Here is a 19,998-nt window from a genome sequence, read left to right as displayed (position 1 = left end):
TAGCTGGCCTGCTCCACTGTCTCTGACACTGGAGATCAGTGAAATGGGTTTTAAGATTACATCATTTAATGTCAGGGGGCTGAATAGCCCACAAAAAAGGGGGCTACTATGGAGAGAGGCGAGGAGTCTGCGGAGCGATGTCCTGTGTTTGCAGGAAACGCATTTCCGCAGCTCCAAGCACCCACAACTACAAAGCTCCCACTATCCTACAGCTTACTATTCTAATGCTCAAAAGAAACATAGAGGAGTAGCCATTTTGATAAGTAACTCAATTTCATTTAAATGCATCCATGTTGAAACTGATCAAGCTGGCAGATTTATCATTCTGGTAGGAGAAGTTAACAACGTTACGTATACTTTTATTAATGTATACTTGCCTAATACCGGGCAGCTTTCTTTTTTACGTAAAGTGTGGAAAAAGGTGAATGCAGTGCGCAAGGGATATCTGATTTTATGTGGGGACTTTAATGCTGTCCCCAACCACTCTCTTGATGTTTCTACTAACCCTTCCAGGATGGGAGGCAGAGTCTCCCTTGCGCGCTTCATGGCCTCAGAGAGTCTGTTTGATGTATGGAGGTGCCAGCATTCCACAGAACGCGATTACTCCTATTACTCCTCTGTGCATAAATCTTATTCTAGAATTGATGTTTTTCTGCTTGACAAATTTCTTCTCCAAAAAGTTAGCTCTTCCTCCATCCACAATATCACGTGGTCAGACCACGCTCCGATATCCATTGAGGTAGAGGGGTGGCGTACAGAAACAAGGGCGAATAGGTGGAAAAACGACACACTTTTGTTTTCTCACCCGAAATTTAAGGCAGAGATCGCAAATGAACTGCGTGGTTTTTTCGAGCTCAATGCCCCATCGGTGGCAGATCCCTTTATCCTTTGGAACTCTCACAAGGCTTTTGTGAGGGGCATCCTCATCAAAATGAGTAGCTCGGCCAAAAAGCAGTCCAACCTGAAAGTGCAATCCCTCATCTCCCAAATAGAGCAATTGGAATCAGCCAACAAACGTTCCCCCGACCCTTCTACAGGCAGTCAACTAGATAATTTGAGACACGAGCTTCGCCTCCTGTTAATTTCTCGCCAAACTAGGTTACTGGCAAATTGGAAAGCTAAATCGTATCAACAGGGGAACCGGGCTGGGAAACTTCTAGCCAAGCAGATAAAAGAGAGGTCGACTCAGCAGAAAATCCCTTTTATTTTTCACCCCGTAACTGGCTCTAAACTATCCAATCCTAAAGATATTGTGAACGCATTTCGTGATTACTATAATGCTCTTTACAATCTGAAGGACGACGCGTCCATTCCTCAACCCTCCCCGGCCGCGATACAGAGATTTTTGGAGAAAATTTCTCTCCCTAAAATTACCCAGTCACAACTGGATGCCTTGAACGAACCGATTACTTTGAGCGAGCTCTCTAAAACTATTTTGGCCATGCCTCTAAACAAATCTCCAGGCCCTGATGGCTTTTCGGCGGAATACTATAAGGCGTTCTACCCAATTATGGGTGGGTACCTTCTCGACACCTTTAAAAAAGCAACGATCGACTCCTCGTTTCCGTCGGAGATGTTATCCGCCACCATAGTGACACTTCCAAAACCGGGTAAATCCCCAGATAAACCTCAGAACTTCAGGCCCATATCCTTACTAAATGTGGACCTGAAGGTCTTTGCAAAAATCTTGGCGAATCGGGTATCACTTATTCTCTCCACATTGGTTAAAAATGATCAGGTGGGCTTTATCCCGGGGCGCCAGGCGCCGGATGCTACCAGGAGGATCCTGAATTTAATTCATGCAGCCGAAATCTCAGGTGTTCCTTCTCTGCTTCTGACTCTTGGTGCAGAGACGGCCTTTGATAGGGTCCACTGGGGGTATCTGGGCCAGGTTCTCAATAAATTTGGTATTTTCGGTACTATTAACTCAGCCATCTCTGCCTTATATTCCAAGCCCTCAGCCATGGTTTACACTGAGGGTATGTTCTCTGACTCCTTTCACATTACAAATGGCACTCGTCAGGGGTGCCCGCTGTCGCCCCTGATCTTTGCCCTTTTGATGGAACCTCTAGCTGAAAGAATACGCACGCACCCTCACATAGCCGGTATTCAGACATCCAAAACCACACATTCCATCACGTTATTTGCTGACGACGTTATTTTGACTTTAAAACAACCATCTTCCTCTCTACAAGCAGTGCATGACACCCTCTCACAATTTAATAAAATATCATACTACAAAGTGAACTCTTCAAAATCTAGTATTTTAGCTGTCAACGTCCCTGAAAAAACCAAATCGCTTCTGGCGAAGCGATTTCCTTACCCCTGGTCAGTTGACCCTATTCAATACTTGGGAATTTATTTAACTTCGCCTAGTGCCAACACTTTCAAGGTAAATTTTCCGCCCCTCATACTATCAATACAACAGGAACTTACAAGGCTGAAAAGGTTCTATTTATCGTGGATGGGCAGACTGGCGGCATATAAAATGCTGATTCTACCAAAGTTGTTGTACTATTTTAGGGCCCTGCCAATCGCCATCCCTAGGTCATTCTTCACTTCTGCCCAATCACAACTACACAAATTCGTTTGGGGGGACAAAAAACCCAGATGCCCATACTCCTATCTTCTCAGGAAGAGGGACGTGGGCGGCATGGGTCTACCTATTTTAAGAGATTACTACGTAGCGAGCCTACTAGACCAAACGAAATTCTGGATTTGCCCCCCGGTGGAGAAACAGTGGGCATCGATCGAGAGCTCTTGGCTTCCAACCGGCACCCCGTACTCCACATTGTTGGCATCTCTCATAACACCTCAGCCCTTTCATTCAACTTTCCCTATAGTTCAACTGGTTGTGGATACGTGGAGAGACTTTGTCAGGGACGGGGCGTTACTCCACCCCTCGATTGACATCCCTACCCCCCTCTTGTCAGTATGTTCACACGTACCAGATCTGGACCTGGGGAGTTGCGGGAAGTTGGGTATAACTTTAATTTCAGATTTGGTGGTCGGGGGTAATCTCCTTTCTTTCGAGTCACTTATGCATAAATTTAAATTACCTAGATCGGAATTTTTTACTTATAGACGACTAGTTTCGTTCCTGTCTCAACACAAGGGTTCGGTTATTCAAGTCCCGCGACAAGCGTGGGCGTTCTGGTCTGATGTCTCCAAAGTTAAAGGGGGTATTTCTTTATTTTATAATCTACTTCAAAACAAGAGCGGCTTTGTGAAATCCCCCCCGTTTCACAAATGGGAAAGTGAGCTCTCTGCAAAATTCTCAGACGATCAGTGGAGGACTGCAATTAAAAGTAACAATGGTTGCATCAGATCAGTTACGCACTGGGAAGTCTCACAAAAAATCTTACTTCGGTGGTACTATACCCCTTACATTACGGCTAAATTTACCCAGGGTGGTTCTAATGCTTGCTGGAGAGGATGTGGGAGAGTCGGTACTTTGTGCCACATGCTTTGGGAGTGCCCTCTCCTCAGAGGCTTCTGGAGAGGGGTGTTCTCCTTGGTTTCTAAAGTAACTGGAATACTGTGTATAGGATCTCCAGAGTTGGCTTTGCTAAACTTAAACATTGATCAGTTCCCGCCTTCCTTGCGAATGTTGGTAACCCAGATTCTATCTTCAGCCAGACTATTAATAGCGAAATATTGGAAAAACCCCTGCCCCCCCGGCAAGGGAGAACTACTCAGGAAAATTGATGAAACCTATAAACATGAGCAGCTGCTGGCCAATATGGAGGGAAAATTTTCTAGTTTTAGTTTCCTATGGTCCCCATGGACTAACCTTAGGAATATTGCATAATTAGATGTTTCTTTTTCTGTTGTTTTCAAATACGGTGCTAAAATTGCACCGTCTTTCACCTGTTTTGTTTCTGTGTATTTTGAAAATGCTATGGTTCTTATATCACAAAAAGGGGCTTGTCACCTTCTGGTGCCCAGGGGGTCACAGTGTACATTTCTGATGGTATGATGCGAATTGTAAATCGACACATGTATGTTTGACATTGTAACCATTTGTTTACCTTCTCTGTACACCTTGCAAGCCTTTCAATAAAAAAAAAAAAAAAAATGTACCAGTTGAAAATTACAAACAGATTCAACTTAACACAACAAACCTACACAGTCCCTGTCTTGTTTGCACCGCCTGTATACTGCTGTTCTGAGTATATAGGGCCTGGGGGCCACACGCATTTCCTTTTTTTAATATGGGTATGGGGTTCCCCTTAATATGCGTACAAGACCCAAAGGGGCTGGTAATGGGCAGGGAGGGCTACCCATGCCATTTTTCTCAATGATTTTCAACCATATTGCAGGAACCAGATATAACATTAAAACCACAAGCAGCTTTAAATGACGTTATTTCCGTTAAATGTCATTTTGTGCAGGGACTGTTCTAAACACGGGAAACATGTGGCACTTCACAGGCATACTACAGACACCCCCCAGGCACCATATTTAAAGGAATATTTCACTTTTTTTTTCCACTTTAATCGTCATTAAAATCAGTGCTCCCGCCAAAACGGCCGTTTTTAAAACTTTTTTTTGCATTGACCCATGTCCCCTGGGGCAGGAGCCAGGTCCCCCAACCCTTTTTAGGACAGTATCTTGCATATTAGCCGTTAAAATTAGCACTTTTAATTTCGAACGTTCGAGTCCCATAGACTTCAATGGGGTTCTAACGTTCGTACGAATTTGGGGTCCGTTCGAAAGTTCTGGTGCGAACCGAACCGGGGGGTGTTCGGCTCATCCCTAGTCACAGGTACCTCCTAAGTATGGCCCAACCCTTGCCATATATTTGCACAGCCTTCCTTTTCCATTCAAGGAGATAGATAAGAGTTTTTTTGGTGTCTGTGACAAAACATCCTTTTGTTCAGGCAACATCTTGTCTCAATACAGGCTTGTAGAACTTACAAGAATAGCTAATCCCCTGAACATTTTGGAAAAACATGTGAGATCCTGTATTTTGCTTTGAAGTTCTCCAAGTGGTCACAGTTCAATAATATCAACATTATAGTTCATCCACTTTTTTTTAGGCCTACTGAAATCTCTCATCTCTGCCAGTGAATATTAAATGTATTTCTTCATGAATTCACAGAAGCCTCTGATGATGATACCCAGCTAGAGGAAGGCAGTAGTGTAAGCACAGAGAGCAATCTGGCAGTCATGTTCCACCAGCTGCAGCTTACTGCCAGGTTTGCTCCAGTGATGAAGAGGGAGGGGATGATGAGGTCACTGATTCCACGTGGGTGCCTGATAGGAGAGAGGAGGAGGAGGAGGCACATCTCCAATGAGGCAGGATGCCCTCCGGGGGCCAGCTTAGGGGCAGCACACTGACTGAATCACACCGCAGAGCTCCGCCTGTGCAGGGTGCTGCCTCTGCGCGTTATTCCAAAAGTTCTTTGGTGTGGGCCTTTTTTGAGACCAGTGCATCAGATCGCACCGCTGCTATTTGCAACAAATGTCTCAAGCGTATCTCGCGTGGCCAAAACATCAGCCGATTGGGCACCACATGCTTGACCAGACATATGTTGACCTGCCATGCAGCTCGCTGGCAAGCGTACCTTAAAGACCCACACCAAAGCACAAAGCAGACCTCTCCTTGCTCCTCCTCAGCTGGGATCCCCAACCCCACTAGACCTTCAGTCCTCTCTGAAACCTGCACTGAGAGGAATTAAGGTGTAGAATTAGGTGTGTCACCGCCAAGTACTTGCGGGCACTCTGCTAGCAGTACACCCACATCCGATTGTAGCAGGCAAATTTCCCTTCCCCAGCTGCTGGACCGTCGAAAGAATTTCACTCCCAGCCATCCACATGCCCAGCGGTTGAATGCTAGCTTGGCTAAATAGCTAGCACTTCAACTGCTGCCTTTTCAGTTGGTAGACTCGGCCCCCTTCCGTGAGTTTGTGCAATGTGCGTTTCCTCAGTGGCAGGTCCCCAAACGCCACTTTTTCTCAGGGAAGGCGATTCCTTGCCTCGCTGGACAGGGCGGTCAGCGGTAAGGTGCATATTACCACTGACTCATGGTCCAGCAGGCATGGACAGGAACGTTACCTATCTGTCACGGCTCATTGGGTCACTCTTCTGGCAGCTGAGAAGGATGCAGGACAAGGTGCAGTAGTGTTGGAGGTTGTTCCACCACCACGCCTCCAAAATGCTACTACTGGTTGTGACACGCCTCTCTCCTCCATCCCCTTCTTTTCTTCTTCCTCCATGACCTCTTCCAGTGCTCTGTCCTCAGAACCAGTGGTGCTCCGTAGGCGTTCAAGGAGCTACACAAGTAAAAAGATGCCATGTCATGCTTGCGCTAGTTTGTTTGGGGGACAGGAGCCACACTGGAGCAGATATTTTGTCAGCTCTGCAGGGGCAGGCGGAGAGGTGGTTGACGCCACGCCAGCTTAAGCCAGGAATGGTAGTTTGTGACAATGGCACCAACCTCTTCTCCGGCCTCCAACAGGGACAACTGACCCATGTGCCCTGTGTGGCTCATGTCCTTAACCTGGGCAGGTACCCGGGCTTACAGAATGTCCTGAGGCAGGCTAGGAAAGTCTGTGTGCATTTCCGCCGATCATTTAATGCCAGTGCTTGGCTGGCTGAGCTTCAAAAGGAGTTGAACCTGCCCAAGAGCTGCCTTATATGTGACATGCCCACCAGGTGGAACTCAACGTTGGCCATGCTGCAGCAGCTTCACATGCAGCAGAGGGCCATCAATGAGTACCTGTGTGACTATGGCACCAGAACAGGGTCAGGGGAGCTCGTTTTTTTTTCACCACCCCAGTGGGGCATGATCATGGATGCATGCACTGTCCTGTCCCTATTTGAGGAGGCCATGAGGTGAGCAGTGACAGTGCATGCATCAGTGACACTGTACCTCTTGTCCACCTGTTGGCGCATACGCTGCATGGAATAATGGACAGGGTACTTGAGGCAGAACAGAGGCAGGAAGAGGAGGACTTCCTTGCCTCTTAAAGCCCCCTTTATCCAGACAGTGTTCCTGCTGTCCCACCCATCACACAGGAAGAGGACGAGGAGGAGGAGGAGGAGGGGCTTGTGTCAGCATGGAGGTGGAGCCTGGCACTCAGCATCAGCAGCAGCAGTCTTTTAGGGATGATTTACAGTCCCAAGAAACACGTGAACTTGTACGAGGCTGGGAGGAGGGGGCTGCGGATCATGTTGTCCTAAGTGACCCAGAGGACTCCGGACCAAATGCCTCAGCTAACCTACGCTGCATCGCTTCCCTGATCCTGCAAAGCCTGCGGAAGGATCCTCATATTCTTCAGATCAAGGAGAGGGACCATTACTGGCTGGCCACTCTCCTTGATCCACGGTATAAGTGTAAGGTTGCAGACCTTACCTTGCCGTCGCAGAGGGAGCAGAGTTTGGCACATCTCCGGGAGGTCTTGCAGAAAGGTCAGTGCAACGCGTTCCCAGAGACTGGGAGGTTACAAACTCCTGGTCCTGGACAACATTTTGCTGAGGCCTCGGTCAGTCACAGAAGGAGCGGTGGAGAAGGTGGCCTTGACCGATGTGTTCAGACAATTTCTTAGTCTGCAGCCCAAATGTATGATCGGTTCCAGCAACCATCGCCAGCGTCCGATTTACATGGTGCAGGGATACCTAGGGGCAAGGTCAGACTTGGACACGTTTCCCACTGAAAATCCTCTGGCTTACTGGGTTTGAGGATGGATCACTGGCCAGAGCTTGCACAGTATGCAATTGAGCTACTGGCCTGTCCTGCATCCAGCGTTCTTTCAGAACGCACCTTCAGTGCTGCTGGTGACTTTGTAACTGATCACAGGGTGCACCTGTCCATCGACTCGAATGATCGACTAACCTTCATAAAGATGAATCAGTCTTGGATCACCACCAGCTACCAAGCACCTGAAGCTGATGTAACCGAATAATATTTTTTTAAATGTCGCATCCCTTCAAGACTGCCTATGCTGATGCTGAGTGATTGTCCTGTTATGTTGACTGACTATCCTCTTCCTCCTCAATGATCCTTCTGATATCTTGGAAGAACATTTTTGGTTCTGTGTGACGCCACAAGCCCAATTTATCAGCCCCTGTTTAACAGGGGTGTGTAATTAGAGTGCAATGCTTTGCAGCAGGGCTCATTCCTGCACTCCAAATAGAGTATGTGGGAGAGGTTGCAGTGTCGTGGCACCAGCACCAGTGCCTGAGGCGCAATTTTTCAGCCCTTGCTTAACAGGGGCATGTAATACAATTTTTGATGCAGTGCTTTGCAGCAGGGCTCATTCCTGCACTCCAACTAGAGTATCTGGGAGAGGTTGCAGTGTCATGGCACCAGCAAGCAGTGACTAAGGCCCAATTTTTCAGCCCCTGTTTAACAGGGGCATGTAATTACGATTCCTGATATAATATTTAACAGCAGGGCCTGTTCCTACGCCCACCGAGAGTAACTGTGAGGACTTATAGTGTTGTGGCACCAGCACCACCACCACAACCACCAAAGGCCCAATTTTTCTACCACTGTTCAACAATGGCATGCAATTACAATTCTTGATATAATCGTTCACAGCAGGGTGCTCCAGCGCCCACCAAGAGTAACTTTGAGGGCTTACAGTGTTGTGGCAACACCAACACCTTAGGCTCCCATTTCTGCAGAGCATATAGGGCAGGCCCCTACTTTCAAACATCCAACTTACAAATGTCTCCTACTTGCGAATGGAAGGAGACAACAGGAAGTGAGATGAAAAAAGACAGATGGACAAAAAAATTATACAGGGGTGATAACCCTTCCCTATGTTTTCCAAAAAGCTTAAACATAGATTTTTTGACTGGAGCTACACTTTAAAAAGGTACCACTTCAAAATTACAAACAGATTCTACTTAACACAACAAACCTACACAGTCCCTGTCTTGTTTGCACCGCCTGTATACTGCTGTTCTGTGTATATAGGGCCTGGAGGCCCCACGCCTTTCCTTTTTTTTGGGGGGGGTATGGGGTTCCCCTTAATATCCCTACAAGACACAAAGGGGATGATAATGGGCAGGGGGGCTACCCATGCCATTTTTCTCAATGATTTTCATCCATATTGCCGGAACCAGATCTTACATTAAAATCGCAAGCAGTTTTAAATTAAATTAATAATTACAATTCTTGATATAATCGTTCACAGCAGGGCGCTCCAGCGCCCACCAAGAGTCACTTTGAGGGCTTACAATGTTGTGGCAAAACCAACCAGCTTAAAAATAGTTTTTTTGACTGGAGCTACACTTTAAAAATGTACCAGTTGAAAATTACAAACAGATTCAACTTAACACAACAAACCTACACAGTCCCTGTCTTGTTTGCACCGCCTGTATACTGCTGTTCTGAGTATATAGGGCCTGGGGGCCACACGCATTTCCTTTTTTTAATATGGGTACTGGGTTCCCCTTAATATGTGTACAAGACCCAAATGGGCTGGTAATGGGCAGGGAGGGCTACCCATGCCATTTTTCTCAATGATTTTCAACCATATTGCAGGAACCAGATATAACATTAAAACCGCAAGCAGTTTTAAATTATGTTATTTCCGTTTAATGTCATTTTGTGCAGGGACTGTTCTAAACACGGGAAACACGTGGCACTTCACAGGCATACTATAGACACCCCCCCAGGCACGATATTTAAAGGAATATTTCACTTTTTTTTCACTTTAATTGTCATTAAAATCAATACTCTCAAAAAAACGGCCATTTTTACAAAAACATTTAGGCATTGACCCATGTCCCTTGGGGCAGGAGCCGGGTCCCCAAACCCTTTTTAGGACAATATCTGGCATATTAGCCATTAAAATTAGCACTTTTTACTTCTAACGTTCGAGTCCCATAGACTTCAATGGGGTTCTAAAGTTCGTACGAATTTCCGATATGATCGAAAGTTCTGGTGCAAACCGAACTGGGGGGGGGGGTGTTCGGCTCATCACTAGTCAGGAGATTTGGCATATTCTAAAATAAAATTTTTATGCATAAATTCATAACAGTGTATGTATATAATATACATATTAATAGATTATATCTTTAAGTTACTGCTACCATGACCCCGGCGATTATGAATTTAAGTAATTTGTCATGTTCAGTGGAGGATCCCCAAATCAAGATATCAACCACAACTATTTCACATGGCTGTCCAGCAGCCAGAATCCACATTTTCATCTAGAATGCTGAAGACCTTTGCCTGCAGCATATCAATGATCACTTGCTTTACAGTTTTTAATGGGTCATAAGTAGGGATGAGCTTTGTGTTCGAGTCGAACATACGTTCGACTCGAACATCGGCTGTTCGTCCGTTCGGCGAAGTCCGAACATCTTGGTCCGTTCGCGCCAAATTCGTGTGGCGCTCACGGCCCACAATGCACTGCGATGGCGCAGTGCTTTGCTGGCTCACGATTGGCCAAGCATGCACTGTGACCCCGCATGCTTGGCCAATCGCAGCGCCAGCAGCGAGGAGAGCCATGATCATAGCTCAGGCTGTGTAGTGCATGCCCCACACTATATAAGGCCGCCAGCGCGGCGGCCTTGTGTAGTGTGTTGGCGTTTAAAGCAGGGGGTGTTCTGTGTACCTTCAACACAGTACACACCGATCGTTTTCGGCCGATTTTCGATCTTGCTGTTGTGTAGTGGTTGTTGTCTGCGTGCCCTGACCGCAGTATACACCGCTATATTCACCTCACCTATATAGCTAGTGATCTATCTTTTATATCAGAGCTTGCAGTCAGTAGTGTTAGGAGCTTGTGCGTGCTGTCTGCATGCTCTGTACCCAGTACATACCGCTATATCCATCTACATAGCTGTTTTCTATTTGAGCCCACTTGCCATCTGCAGGAGTTATAGGAAGTTGTGTGTGCCTCCAGCACAGCACAGTATACATCTGTATATACCCCTTTATCTCTGGTGTTCTATAATAAAGGCATCTGCAGGAGTTAGTGGGTGTTCTGTGTACCTTCAACACAGTACACACCGATCGTTTTCTGACGATTTTCGATCTTGCTGTTATGTAGTGATTGTTGTCTGCGTGCCCTGACCGCAGTATACACCACTATATTCACCTCACCTATATAGCTAGTGATCTATCTTTTATAATAGAGCTTGCAGTCAGTAGTGTTAGGAGCTTGTGCGTGCTGTCTGTGTGCTCTGTACCCAGTACATACGGCTATATCCACCTACATAGCTCTTCTCTATTTGAGACCACTTGCCATCTGCAGGAGTTATTGGAAGTTGTGTGTGCCTCCAGCACAGCACAGTATACATCTGTATATACCCCTTACCCAACTGCTTTTTTACCCAACTCCCTTCAGGCCATTACCATGTCTGGAAGGCCAGCAAGGAGAGGCAGACAGGCGCGAGCCGATAAAAGAGGGCAAGCAGGCTCTGTGTCTAGAGACAACAGTGCTGGTCATGGTGCATTGTCATCAGCACGTGGCCATGGGACACGCTTGTCCTTCTTTTCGGCAGCTGGACATGTTGAGCCGCAACATGCCAACGACTTGGTAGAGTGGATGACCAAGCCCTCTTCATCCTCCTCATCCTCTCTCACCCAGTCTCAGGGTACTAGCAAAGCAGCTGCCAACGCATCATCTTCCCTCCTCTCAATGTCATCATCAGTGACTCCTTCCCTAGACCCACCACGTCCTCCTGAGGAGTCTCCTGAACTCTTTGAGCACAGTGTTGGGTACATGCTCCAGGAGGATGCCCAGTGTTTTGTGGGCTCTAATGATGACACTCAGCTAGAGGAAGGCAGTAGCGTGAGCACAGAGAGAGGGGATGCTCAAGAAGGACAGCAATCTGGCAGTCATGTTCCACAAGCTGCAGCATACTGCCAGGTTTGTTACAGCGATGAAGAGGGAGGGGATGATGAGGGCACTGACTCCACGTGGGTGCCTGGAAGGAGAGAGGAGGAGGAGGAGGAGGAGGAGGAGGAGGCTCATGTCCAACGGGACAGGATGCCCTCCGGGGGCCAGCTTAGGGGCAGCACACCGACTGAATCACACCGCAGAGCTCCGCCTGTGCAGGGCGCTGCCTCTGCGCGTTATTCTAAAAGTTCTTTGGTGTGGGCCTTTTTTGAGACGAGTGCATCAGATCGCACCGCTGCTATTTGCAACATATGTCTCAAGTGTATCTCGCGTGGCCAAAACATCAGCCGCTTGGGCATCACATGCTTGACCAGACATATGTTGACCTGCCATGCAGCTCGTTGGCAAGCGTACCTCAAAGACCCACACCAAAGAACAAAGCGGACCTCTCCTTGCTCCTCATCAGCTGGCATCTCCAACCTCACTAGACCTTCAGTCCTCTCTGAAACCTGCTCTGAGAGGAATGAAGGTGTAGAATTAGGTGTGTCACGGCCAAGTGCTTCCGGCAACCTCTGCTAGCGGTACACCCACGTCCGATTATAGCAGGCAAATGTCCCTGCCCCAGCTGCTGGACCGGCAAAAGAAGTTCACTCCCAGCCATCCACATGCCCAGCGGTTGAATGCTAGCTTGGCTAAATTGCTAGCACTTCAACTGCTGCCTTTTCAGTTGGTAGACTCGGCCCCCTTCCGTGAGTTTGTACAATGTGCGGTTCCTCAGTGGCAGGTCCCCAAACGCCACTTTCACGGAAGGCGATTCCGGCTCTCTACCAGCATGTGGAAGGCAATGTCCTTGCCTCGCTTGACAGGGCGGTCAGCGGTAAGGGGCATATTACCGCTGACTCATGGTCCAGCAGGCATGGACAGGGACGTTACCTGTCTTTCACGGCCCATTGGGTCACTCTTCTGGCAGCTGGGAAGGATGCAGGACAAGGTGCAGTAGTGTTGGAGGTTGTTCCGCCACCACGCCTCCAAAATGCTACTATTGGTTGTGACACACCTCTCTCCTCCACCCCCTCCTCTTCTTCTTCCTCCATGGCCTCTTCCAGTGCTCTGTCCTCAAAACCAGCGGTGCTCCGTAGGCGTTCCAGGGGCTACGCAAGTACGCAGGCAAAACGATGCCATGCCGTGCTTGCGCTGGTTTGTTTGGGGGACAGGAGCCACACTGGGGCGGATGTTTTGTCAGCTCTGCAGGGGCAGGCCGAGAGGTGGTTGACGCCATGCCAGCTTAAGCCAGGAATGGTGGTTTGTGACAATGGCACCAACCTCCTCTCCGGCCTCCGACAGGGACAACTGACCCATGTGCCCTGTGTAGTTCTTGGGCAGGTACCCCGGCTTACAGGATGTCCTGAAGCAGGCCAGGAAAGTCTGTGTGCATTTCCGCCGATCATTTAATGCCTGTGCTCGGCTGGCTGAGCTCCAAAAGGAGTTGAACCTGCCCAAGAACCGCCTTATATGTGACATGCCCACCAGATGGAACTCAACGTTGGCCATGCTGCAGCGGCTGCACACGCAGCAGAGGGCCATCAATGAGTACCTGTGTGACTACGGCACCAGGACAGGGTCAGGGGAGCTCAGTTTTTTCTCACCAAGCCAGTGGGGCATGATCAGGGATGCATGCACTGTCCTGTCACCGTTTGAGGAGGCCACAAGGATGGTGAGCAGTGACAGTGCATGCATCAGTGACACTGTGCCTCTTGTCCACCTCTTGGAGCATACGCTGCGTGGAATAATGGACAGGGCACTTGAGGCAGAACAGAGGCAGGAAGAGGAGGACTTCCTTGCCTCTCAAGGCCCGCTTTATCCAGACAGTGTTCCTGCTGTGCCACCCATCACACAGGAAGAGGATGAGGAGGAGGAAGAGGAGGAGGAGGATGATTGTGTCAGCATGGAGGTGGAGGCTGGCACTCAGCATCAGCAGCAGCAGCAGCAGCAGCAGCAGCAGCAGTCTTGTAGGGATGATTTACAGTCCCAAGAAACACGTGGACTTGTACGTGGCTGGGAGGAGGTAGCTGCGGATCATGTTGTCCTTAGTGACCCAGAGGACTCCGGACCGAATGCCTCAGCTAACCTACGCTGCATGGCCTCCCTGATCCTGCAAAGCCTGCGGAAGGATCCTCGTATTCTTCGGATCAAGGAGAGGGACCATTACTGGCTGGCCACTCTCCTTGATCCACGGTACAAGGGTAAGGTTGCCGACCTTATCTTGCCATCGCAGAGGGAGCAGAGGATGAGACATCTCCGGGAGGCCTTGCAGAAAGGTCTGTGCAACTGGTTCCCAGAGACTGGGAGGTTACAAACTCCTGGTCCTGGACAACGTGTTGCTGAGGCATCGGTCAGAAGGAGCGGTGGAGAAGGTGGCCGTCTGACTGATGCTTTCAGACAATTTTTTAGTCCGCAGCCCCAAGGTATGATCGGTTCCAGCACCCATCGCCAGCGTCTGATTTACATGGTGCAGGAATACCTAGGGGCAAGGTCAGACTTGGACACCTTTCCCACCGAAAATCCTCTGGCTTACTGGGTCTTGAGGATGGATCACTGGCCAGAGCTTGCACAGTATGCAATTGAGCTACTGGCCTGTCCTGCATCCAGCGTTCTTTCGGAACGCACCTTCAGTGCTGCTGGTGGCTTTGTTACCGATCACAGGGTGCGCCTGTCCACCGAATCAGTTGATCGACTGACCTTCATCAAGATGAATCAGTCTTGGATCACCCACAGCTACCAAGCACCTGAAGCTGATGTAACAGAATAATTTTTTTTGAAATATCACATCCCTTTAAGACTGCCTATGCTGATGCTGAGTGACTGTCCTGTTATGTTGATTGTCTATCCTCTTCCTCCTCCGCTGATATGTTGGAAGAACATTTCTGGTTCTGGGTGATGCCATCAGCCCAATTTTTCTGCCCCTGTTTAACAGGGGTGTTTAAGTACAATTTTTGATGCAATGCTTTGCAGCAGGGCTAATTCCTGCAATCAAACAAGAGTATATGGGAGAGGTTGCAGTGTGGTGGCACCAGCACCAGTGCCTAAGGCCCAATTTGTCTGCCCCTGTTTAACAGGGGTGTTTAATTACAATTTTTGATGCAATGCTTTGCAGCAGGGCTAATTCCTGCAATAAAAGTAGAGTATATGGGAGAGGTTGCAGTGTGGTGGCACCAGCACCAGTGCCTAAGGCCCAATTTTTCTGCCCCTCTTTAACAGGGGCGTTTAATTACAATTTTTGGGAGGGTTTTCTATTGGGAGGGTGTGAAATAAATATAGTAATCTTGGTAGGATTGCCATTTTTAAAATTGCAGCCCTGCCGAACCAGGAAAATTTCCCTTTTGTCCATTTTTTCAAGTCTGTTTCTATTTTTGTCAGAAGGGGAAGAAAGTTAAGTGAAAATAGTGAGCTGGGGTCTTGGGAGAGATGTATCCCTAAGTAGGTCAGGGACCTTGGTTCCCATTTAAATGGGCAGTTGGACTTAGTCAGTTTTTCAGTCTGAGTACTTAGGTTTAAACCCAGGGCCTCACATTTTTTTTGATTAATTTTAAAATTTGAAAGATGATTAAAATTCTGGAAAGTTAGGGATTGAAATATGTGGTTGCGTGATGTAGAAGAGCAGATCATCCGCATATGCAGCGGTTTTATATTCCCTGTTTTGGACCTTGATTCCGTGAATCGCTTCATGTTTGTTTATGGTTCTGATTAGGGGTTCGATTGACAGGATGAAGAGTAGGGGTGAGAGCGGACAACCTTGTCTCGTACCATTTTTGATATATACTTTGTCCGATAAAGAGCCGTTCACTTTAATGTTAGCGCTAGGGTTAGTATATATAGCATGCATCCATTTCAGTAGGTTTTGTCCAAATCCCACATACTCACAAACTTTGAACATAAAGTCCCATGCAACTCGGTCGAAGGCCTTCTCCGCGTCAGTTGACAGGAGAAGGCCTTCGATGCTTTCCTCTCTCATCCTGTGAATCAAGTTAATGGATTTAGTGGTATTATCTTTGGCCTCTCGACCAGGCATAAAACCTACTTGTTCGGGTCCAATGAGCTTATGAAGTAGAGGTCTTAATCTGTTGGCAATGATTTTAGTCAAAATTTTGAGATCCAGGTTGAGAAGTGATATGGGTCTGTAGTTTGAGCAATCTGAGGGATCTTTGTTCGGTTTGGGTATAACTGTTATGTGAGCTGCTAGGAATTCACCAGATGGTTTACTGCCCAAAGTAATTGAATTAAATGCAGCGGCTAAGTGTTCTGACAGGGTGTGATCAAAGATTTTGTAGTATTGGGCTGTCAGACCGTCTGGGCCGGGGCTTTTCCCGTTAGTTAGGTCACGGATAGTCTTGGAGACTTCATCAGTGGAGATCGGTGATTTTAGGGAGTCAGTGTCAGTTGTCGGTAGGGACGGCATTGTGCATTCAGTTAGATATGAGATGATTGCTTGCTCTCTAGTGTTGAATCCGGGTTGCATTCTTGTTTGTGTAGGTAAATTATATAAAGTTGAGTAGTAGTGTTGGAAAGTGTCGGCTATCCTACTAGTGTCATGGGTAATAGAGCCTTGTCTAGTGCGTATTTTATATATATTATTGAAATTCATAGTATCCTTAAGTGCTCTTGTAAGTAGCCTCCCCCCCTTATCCCCGTGTTCGTAATAAAGGGAATTTCGGAAGAATAAATTCCGTTCGGTCCTATTATCAAGTAGGGTTTGTAGTTCCTTCCTGGCAGATGTGAGTTCTGCTAAACTTGAGAGAGCCAGAGATCTTTTGTGTGTTAATTCTAACTTGTAAATTCTTTGTGCAAGATCAATTATATGTTTTTCTTTCTCCTTTTTTTTCTTGGCTCCCCATCTGATCAGTTCTCCTCTTATGACGCATTTGTGTGCTTCCCAAATCGTTATTGGTGAGGTTTCACCTGAAATATTCTCCGAGAAATAGTCTTTCAATGCTTTGAGGATTTGAGCTTGAACCTCTGGGTCTGCCAGAAGGGAAGGATTTAGCCTCAAATTAAAGGAGGTGGGGGGGTTATCTAGTAGACTAAGATGGGATGCGATTGGAGCATGGTCTGAGAAGCCAATAGATCCAATTTTAGCCTTTGTCAATCTGTGTATGTCTCTTTGTGTAATGTAGAGGTGATCAATTCTAGTGTATCTGTTGTGAACTGCGGAGTAGAACGTAAAATCCTTTTCTGTGGGGTGCATCAGTCTCCATATATCAATAAGAGCAAGAGATTGCAAGAGGCTTCTAATTTTTTTTAAAGTGGAGTATGCTATACATGATGTGCCTGAGGAGGTATCAAGGTGTGGTTCTAATGGAATATTAAAGTCACCTCCCAGTATTATACAGCCCTCTGCAAAACTTTTGAGTTCGTCTACTACTAGCTTGCAAAACCTTACGTGGGAGGAATTCGGAAAGTAAGAGTTTGCCAAGGTGATCGGCTTGTTGCCTATTGTCCCTTTCAGGAATATATATCTACCTTCAGGGTCGATTAGTTGGTGATGTACGTCTAAGTTAAAATTTTTGTTTAGGAGGATTGACACTCCTTTTGTTTTAGCCTGTGGGTTTGTGGCATGGAATGCTCGGGTGAAAAGGTTATTCGTCAGTTTGGGGACTTGCGAGCTTTTGAAATGAGTTTCCTGTAAGAATATTATCTGTAGGTTGCCTTTTTTGAGTTCATGTAATAATTTATGTCTTTTTGTGGGAATGTTTAAACCATTAACATTGTGAGACAATATGGTGGGTGCTTTACCCAGTTCTAGATATGCCATAGTCGACAATTAAGAGATTGAGGGGTAAGAGAAGGGGGGTATAGGGGGAGGGAAAAGGTTATTTCTGAGTATAGAGTGAAGAAGTGGGGGGGGGAAAGAAGGCGGGGTTACAGGAAGGAAGGGAGTGAAGGGATAGAAAAGGTGGGGTCGGGGTAACAACGTAGGTGACGTAAGCGATGTAACAGTCGTCTTAACGTCTAAACAAATATGAGAAAAAACTTATATCAGGATGAAATCCGTAACTATGCGTGGTAAGAAAAGAACGTTTCTCTGTGGGAGCGTGGCGTGAACCCACTGAGAGCATGTGTCCAATGATATTTACCAATCATAAAATAACTAACAGTAAAACAAAACTGTGAGGTAACATAGAAATACCCGGGAGGGCAACGGCTCTCAAATAGCAAGAGAAAAAGTTAGGTCCGGATGAACTAGTGGCTCAGAACCCTGAGCTATTCAGCTGGTCCTGGGGACCAAAAGGTTAGTCCGTGAGTTAAACCTGTGTATGGGAGAAAGTCATATGAGTAAATTGTGTTGAGAAGGATATAATTATGTCCCTACAATTTTAAAATGTAGGTATATCCTTTGTACTCGTATGGTTATAAGTTGAAGAAGATCAGCAGAACCTTTAGAGTTAGATTGTATCAAGTTCCTAAATCAGGTCAAATGGGTCCTTAGCTGTGAGCAATCTATCATGTCTGTTTTTTTAGGAGGTTAGATTGTTGGTGAAGTCCAGGAACCAATGTCTGAAGAAGTAAAGAATTACAAGGAGCTGATATTACCTTGTAGGATGTTGGGGAATCCATATGGTTGAAGGAATGACATAAGCATCTTCAATGTAGGTCATTGGATCTGACAGAAGAAAATCTGTGGTGTCAGCTGTTTGGTCATCTAGGTTTCAGTTGTATGAAGTAAATTGTCTGGATGGAGTATAGTTCCTCGCCGAGGTCCCTGAGCTCATTTAGCAAAAACAGAAATGAGTGAAAACAATTATGCTGTTAAACATCATAGAAAGCATGTGTGGAGATTTGTCTATCTTTCTATGGTAATATGCTGCCATCTTGTGGTTAAAGCAGAAAAGGTAAGATAAAGTACAAAGATATTCTATTGCTGAGGAAAATGTCTAATCACAGAAAGTCCTCTTAAGTCAGTAAATTCTGGTCTGCGGGTTAGGGCATTGTACAGCTGTTTTAACGATTGTCCCTGAATTTACTGGATTTGTGCGGTGGGGTGGATAAGTTAATGTTATCGTATAGCTTCTGCTTCTTTCCACCTAAGCCTTTCACAAAGGGCGATTTACAAGGTGAAACTCGCAAAGGGGAGGCTGGAGAGGTGACCGAAGGAGGGAGCTTGAATTCCTGGTACCATTCAGGTAGTTCTATTGGATCAATTTGTAGATGATTGCAAAAAGCAGGCAGTTCATCTGGTGTGCGAAGCATGTGAATTTTCCCATTGTAGGACACCTGTAGAGCAAATGGATATTTCCATCTGTACTGTATGCCTTTTTCTCTGAGGACATCAAGCAATGGTTTGAGAGCTCTCCTATTTCTTAAAGTGATAGGAGAGAGATCCTGAAACAGTTGAATTGCTGTGTCATTAAAAAGAATCTGATCGTTTAGCCTCGCTTTTTGGAGAATTTCCTCCTTCAGTGTAAAGCTTGTGAGACAACAGATTATATCACGCGGTGGAGCAGGGTCAGGGGCTCTGGAACGTAGTGCTCTGTGCGCTCTGTCGAATTCGATGGGAGATTCTTGAGGCCTTTCTAGCAGTTTGTTAAAGACTGAACATAGTACTGATCTGATTTGGTCAGAGGTAATCGTCTCCGGTATTCCCCTGACTCTAATGTTTGACCTCCTTCCTCTGTTGTCAAGGTCCTCTAAATGTCTATTAACATTTATCAGATGCAGGGAGTGTTGTTGTGAGACTTCTTCTAGTCTTTGGAGCGCTCTATCCCTCTGCTTGCCTGCCCTCTCCCCTGCTGCCATCTGCTCTGTGAGCATAAGTAGGTCTGCTTTAAGATCTGTGATAGCTGTGGAGAAGGACGTTTTAATGTCTGCAGCTATCTCCATCATTGCTGCGTGAGTAAGTGGGTGATCTGAGGTGGAAGGGTTTCTTACCAGCTCCTCTGAGTTCGCTAGTGATTCATTGTCAAAGTCCTCTTCCTCCTCCTCCCTCGTGTCGGCCTGCGCCATCTTGGCTTCCGACGGGCCTCTCCTGCCTTGGCCCTGGGTTAGGAATATGTCGGGGATCGCCTTGTTTTTGGCGGCTCCCGGTGTCCTCGAGTGGCTGTGCTGGGGTCCCCCCTTAGAGAGCTTGCCCATGGTGCGCTGTGTTGGTCCAGAGTGCTGTTAAAGCCGTCACTCTATACCGGAGCTCCGCTTCAGG

At 46.9% G+C, this 19,998-nt stretch overlaps 1 protein-coding gene across 3 annotated transcripts in view; it reads right to left on the bottom strand.

Moving 5' to 3' along the window:
• Window positions 1-18,557, bottom strand: part of LOC143930362 (uncharacterized) — a 204,556-nt gene extending 185,999 nt beyond the window's left edge. The window contains exon 1 of one of the 3 annotated variants that reach the window (XM_077454632.1): window positions 18,396-18,557. In XM_077454632.1, coding sequence (XP_077310758.1) covers window positions 18,396-18,444 — 49 coding nt within the window. In that variant the 5' untranslated portion in view covers window positions 18,445-18,557. The remainder of the gene's footprint in view (window positions 1-18,395) is intronic. The other 2 variants (XM_077454628.1, XM_077454630.1) reach the window with 2 other exon arrangements.
• Window positions 18,558-19,998: the final 1,441 nt, after the last annotated feature.

Source organism: Lithobates pipiens, unplaced genomic scaffold, assembly GCF_037356315.1.
Source record: "Lithobates pipiens isolate NorthernLeopardFrog02 unplaced genomic scaffold, aLitPip1_a1.2 Scaffold_25, whole genome shotgun sequence".
In the NCBI taxonomy this organism is placed as follows: Eukaryota; Metazoa; Chordata; class Amphibia; order Anura; family Ranidae; genus Lithobates; species Lithobates pipiens.
This window is presented reverse-complemented; position numbering and strand designations above follow the sequence as displayed.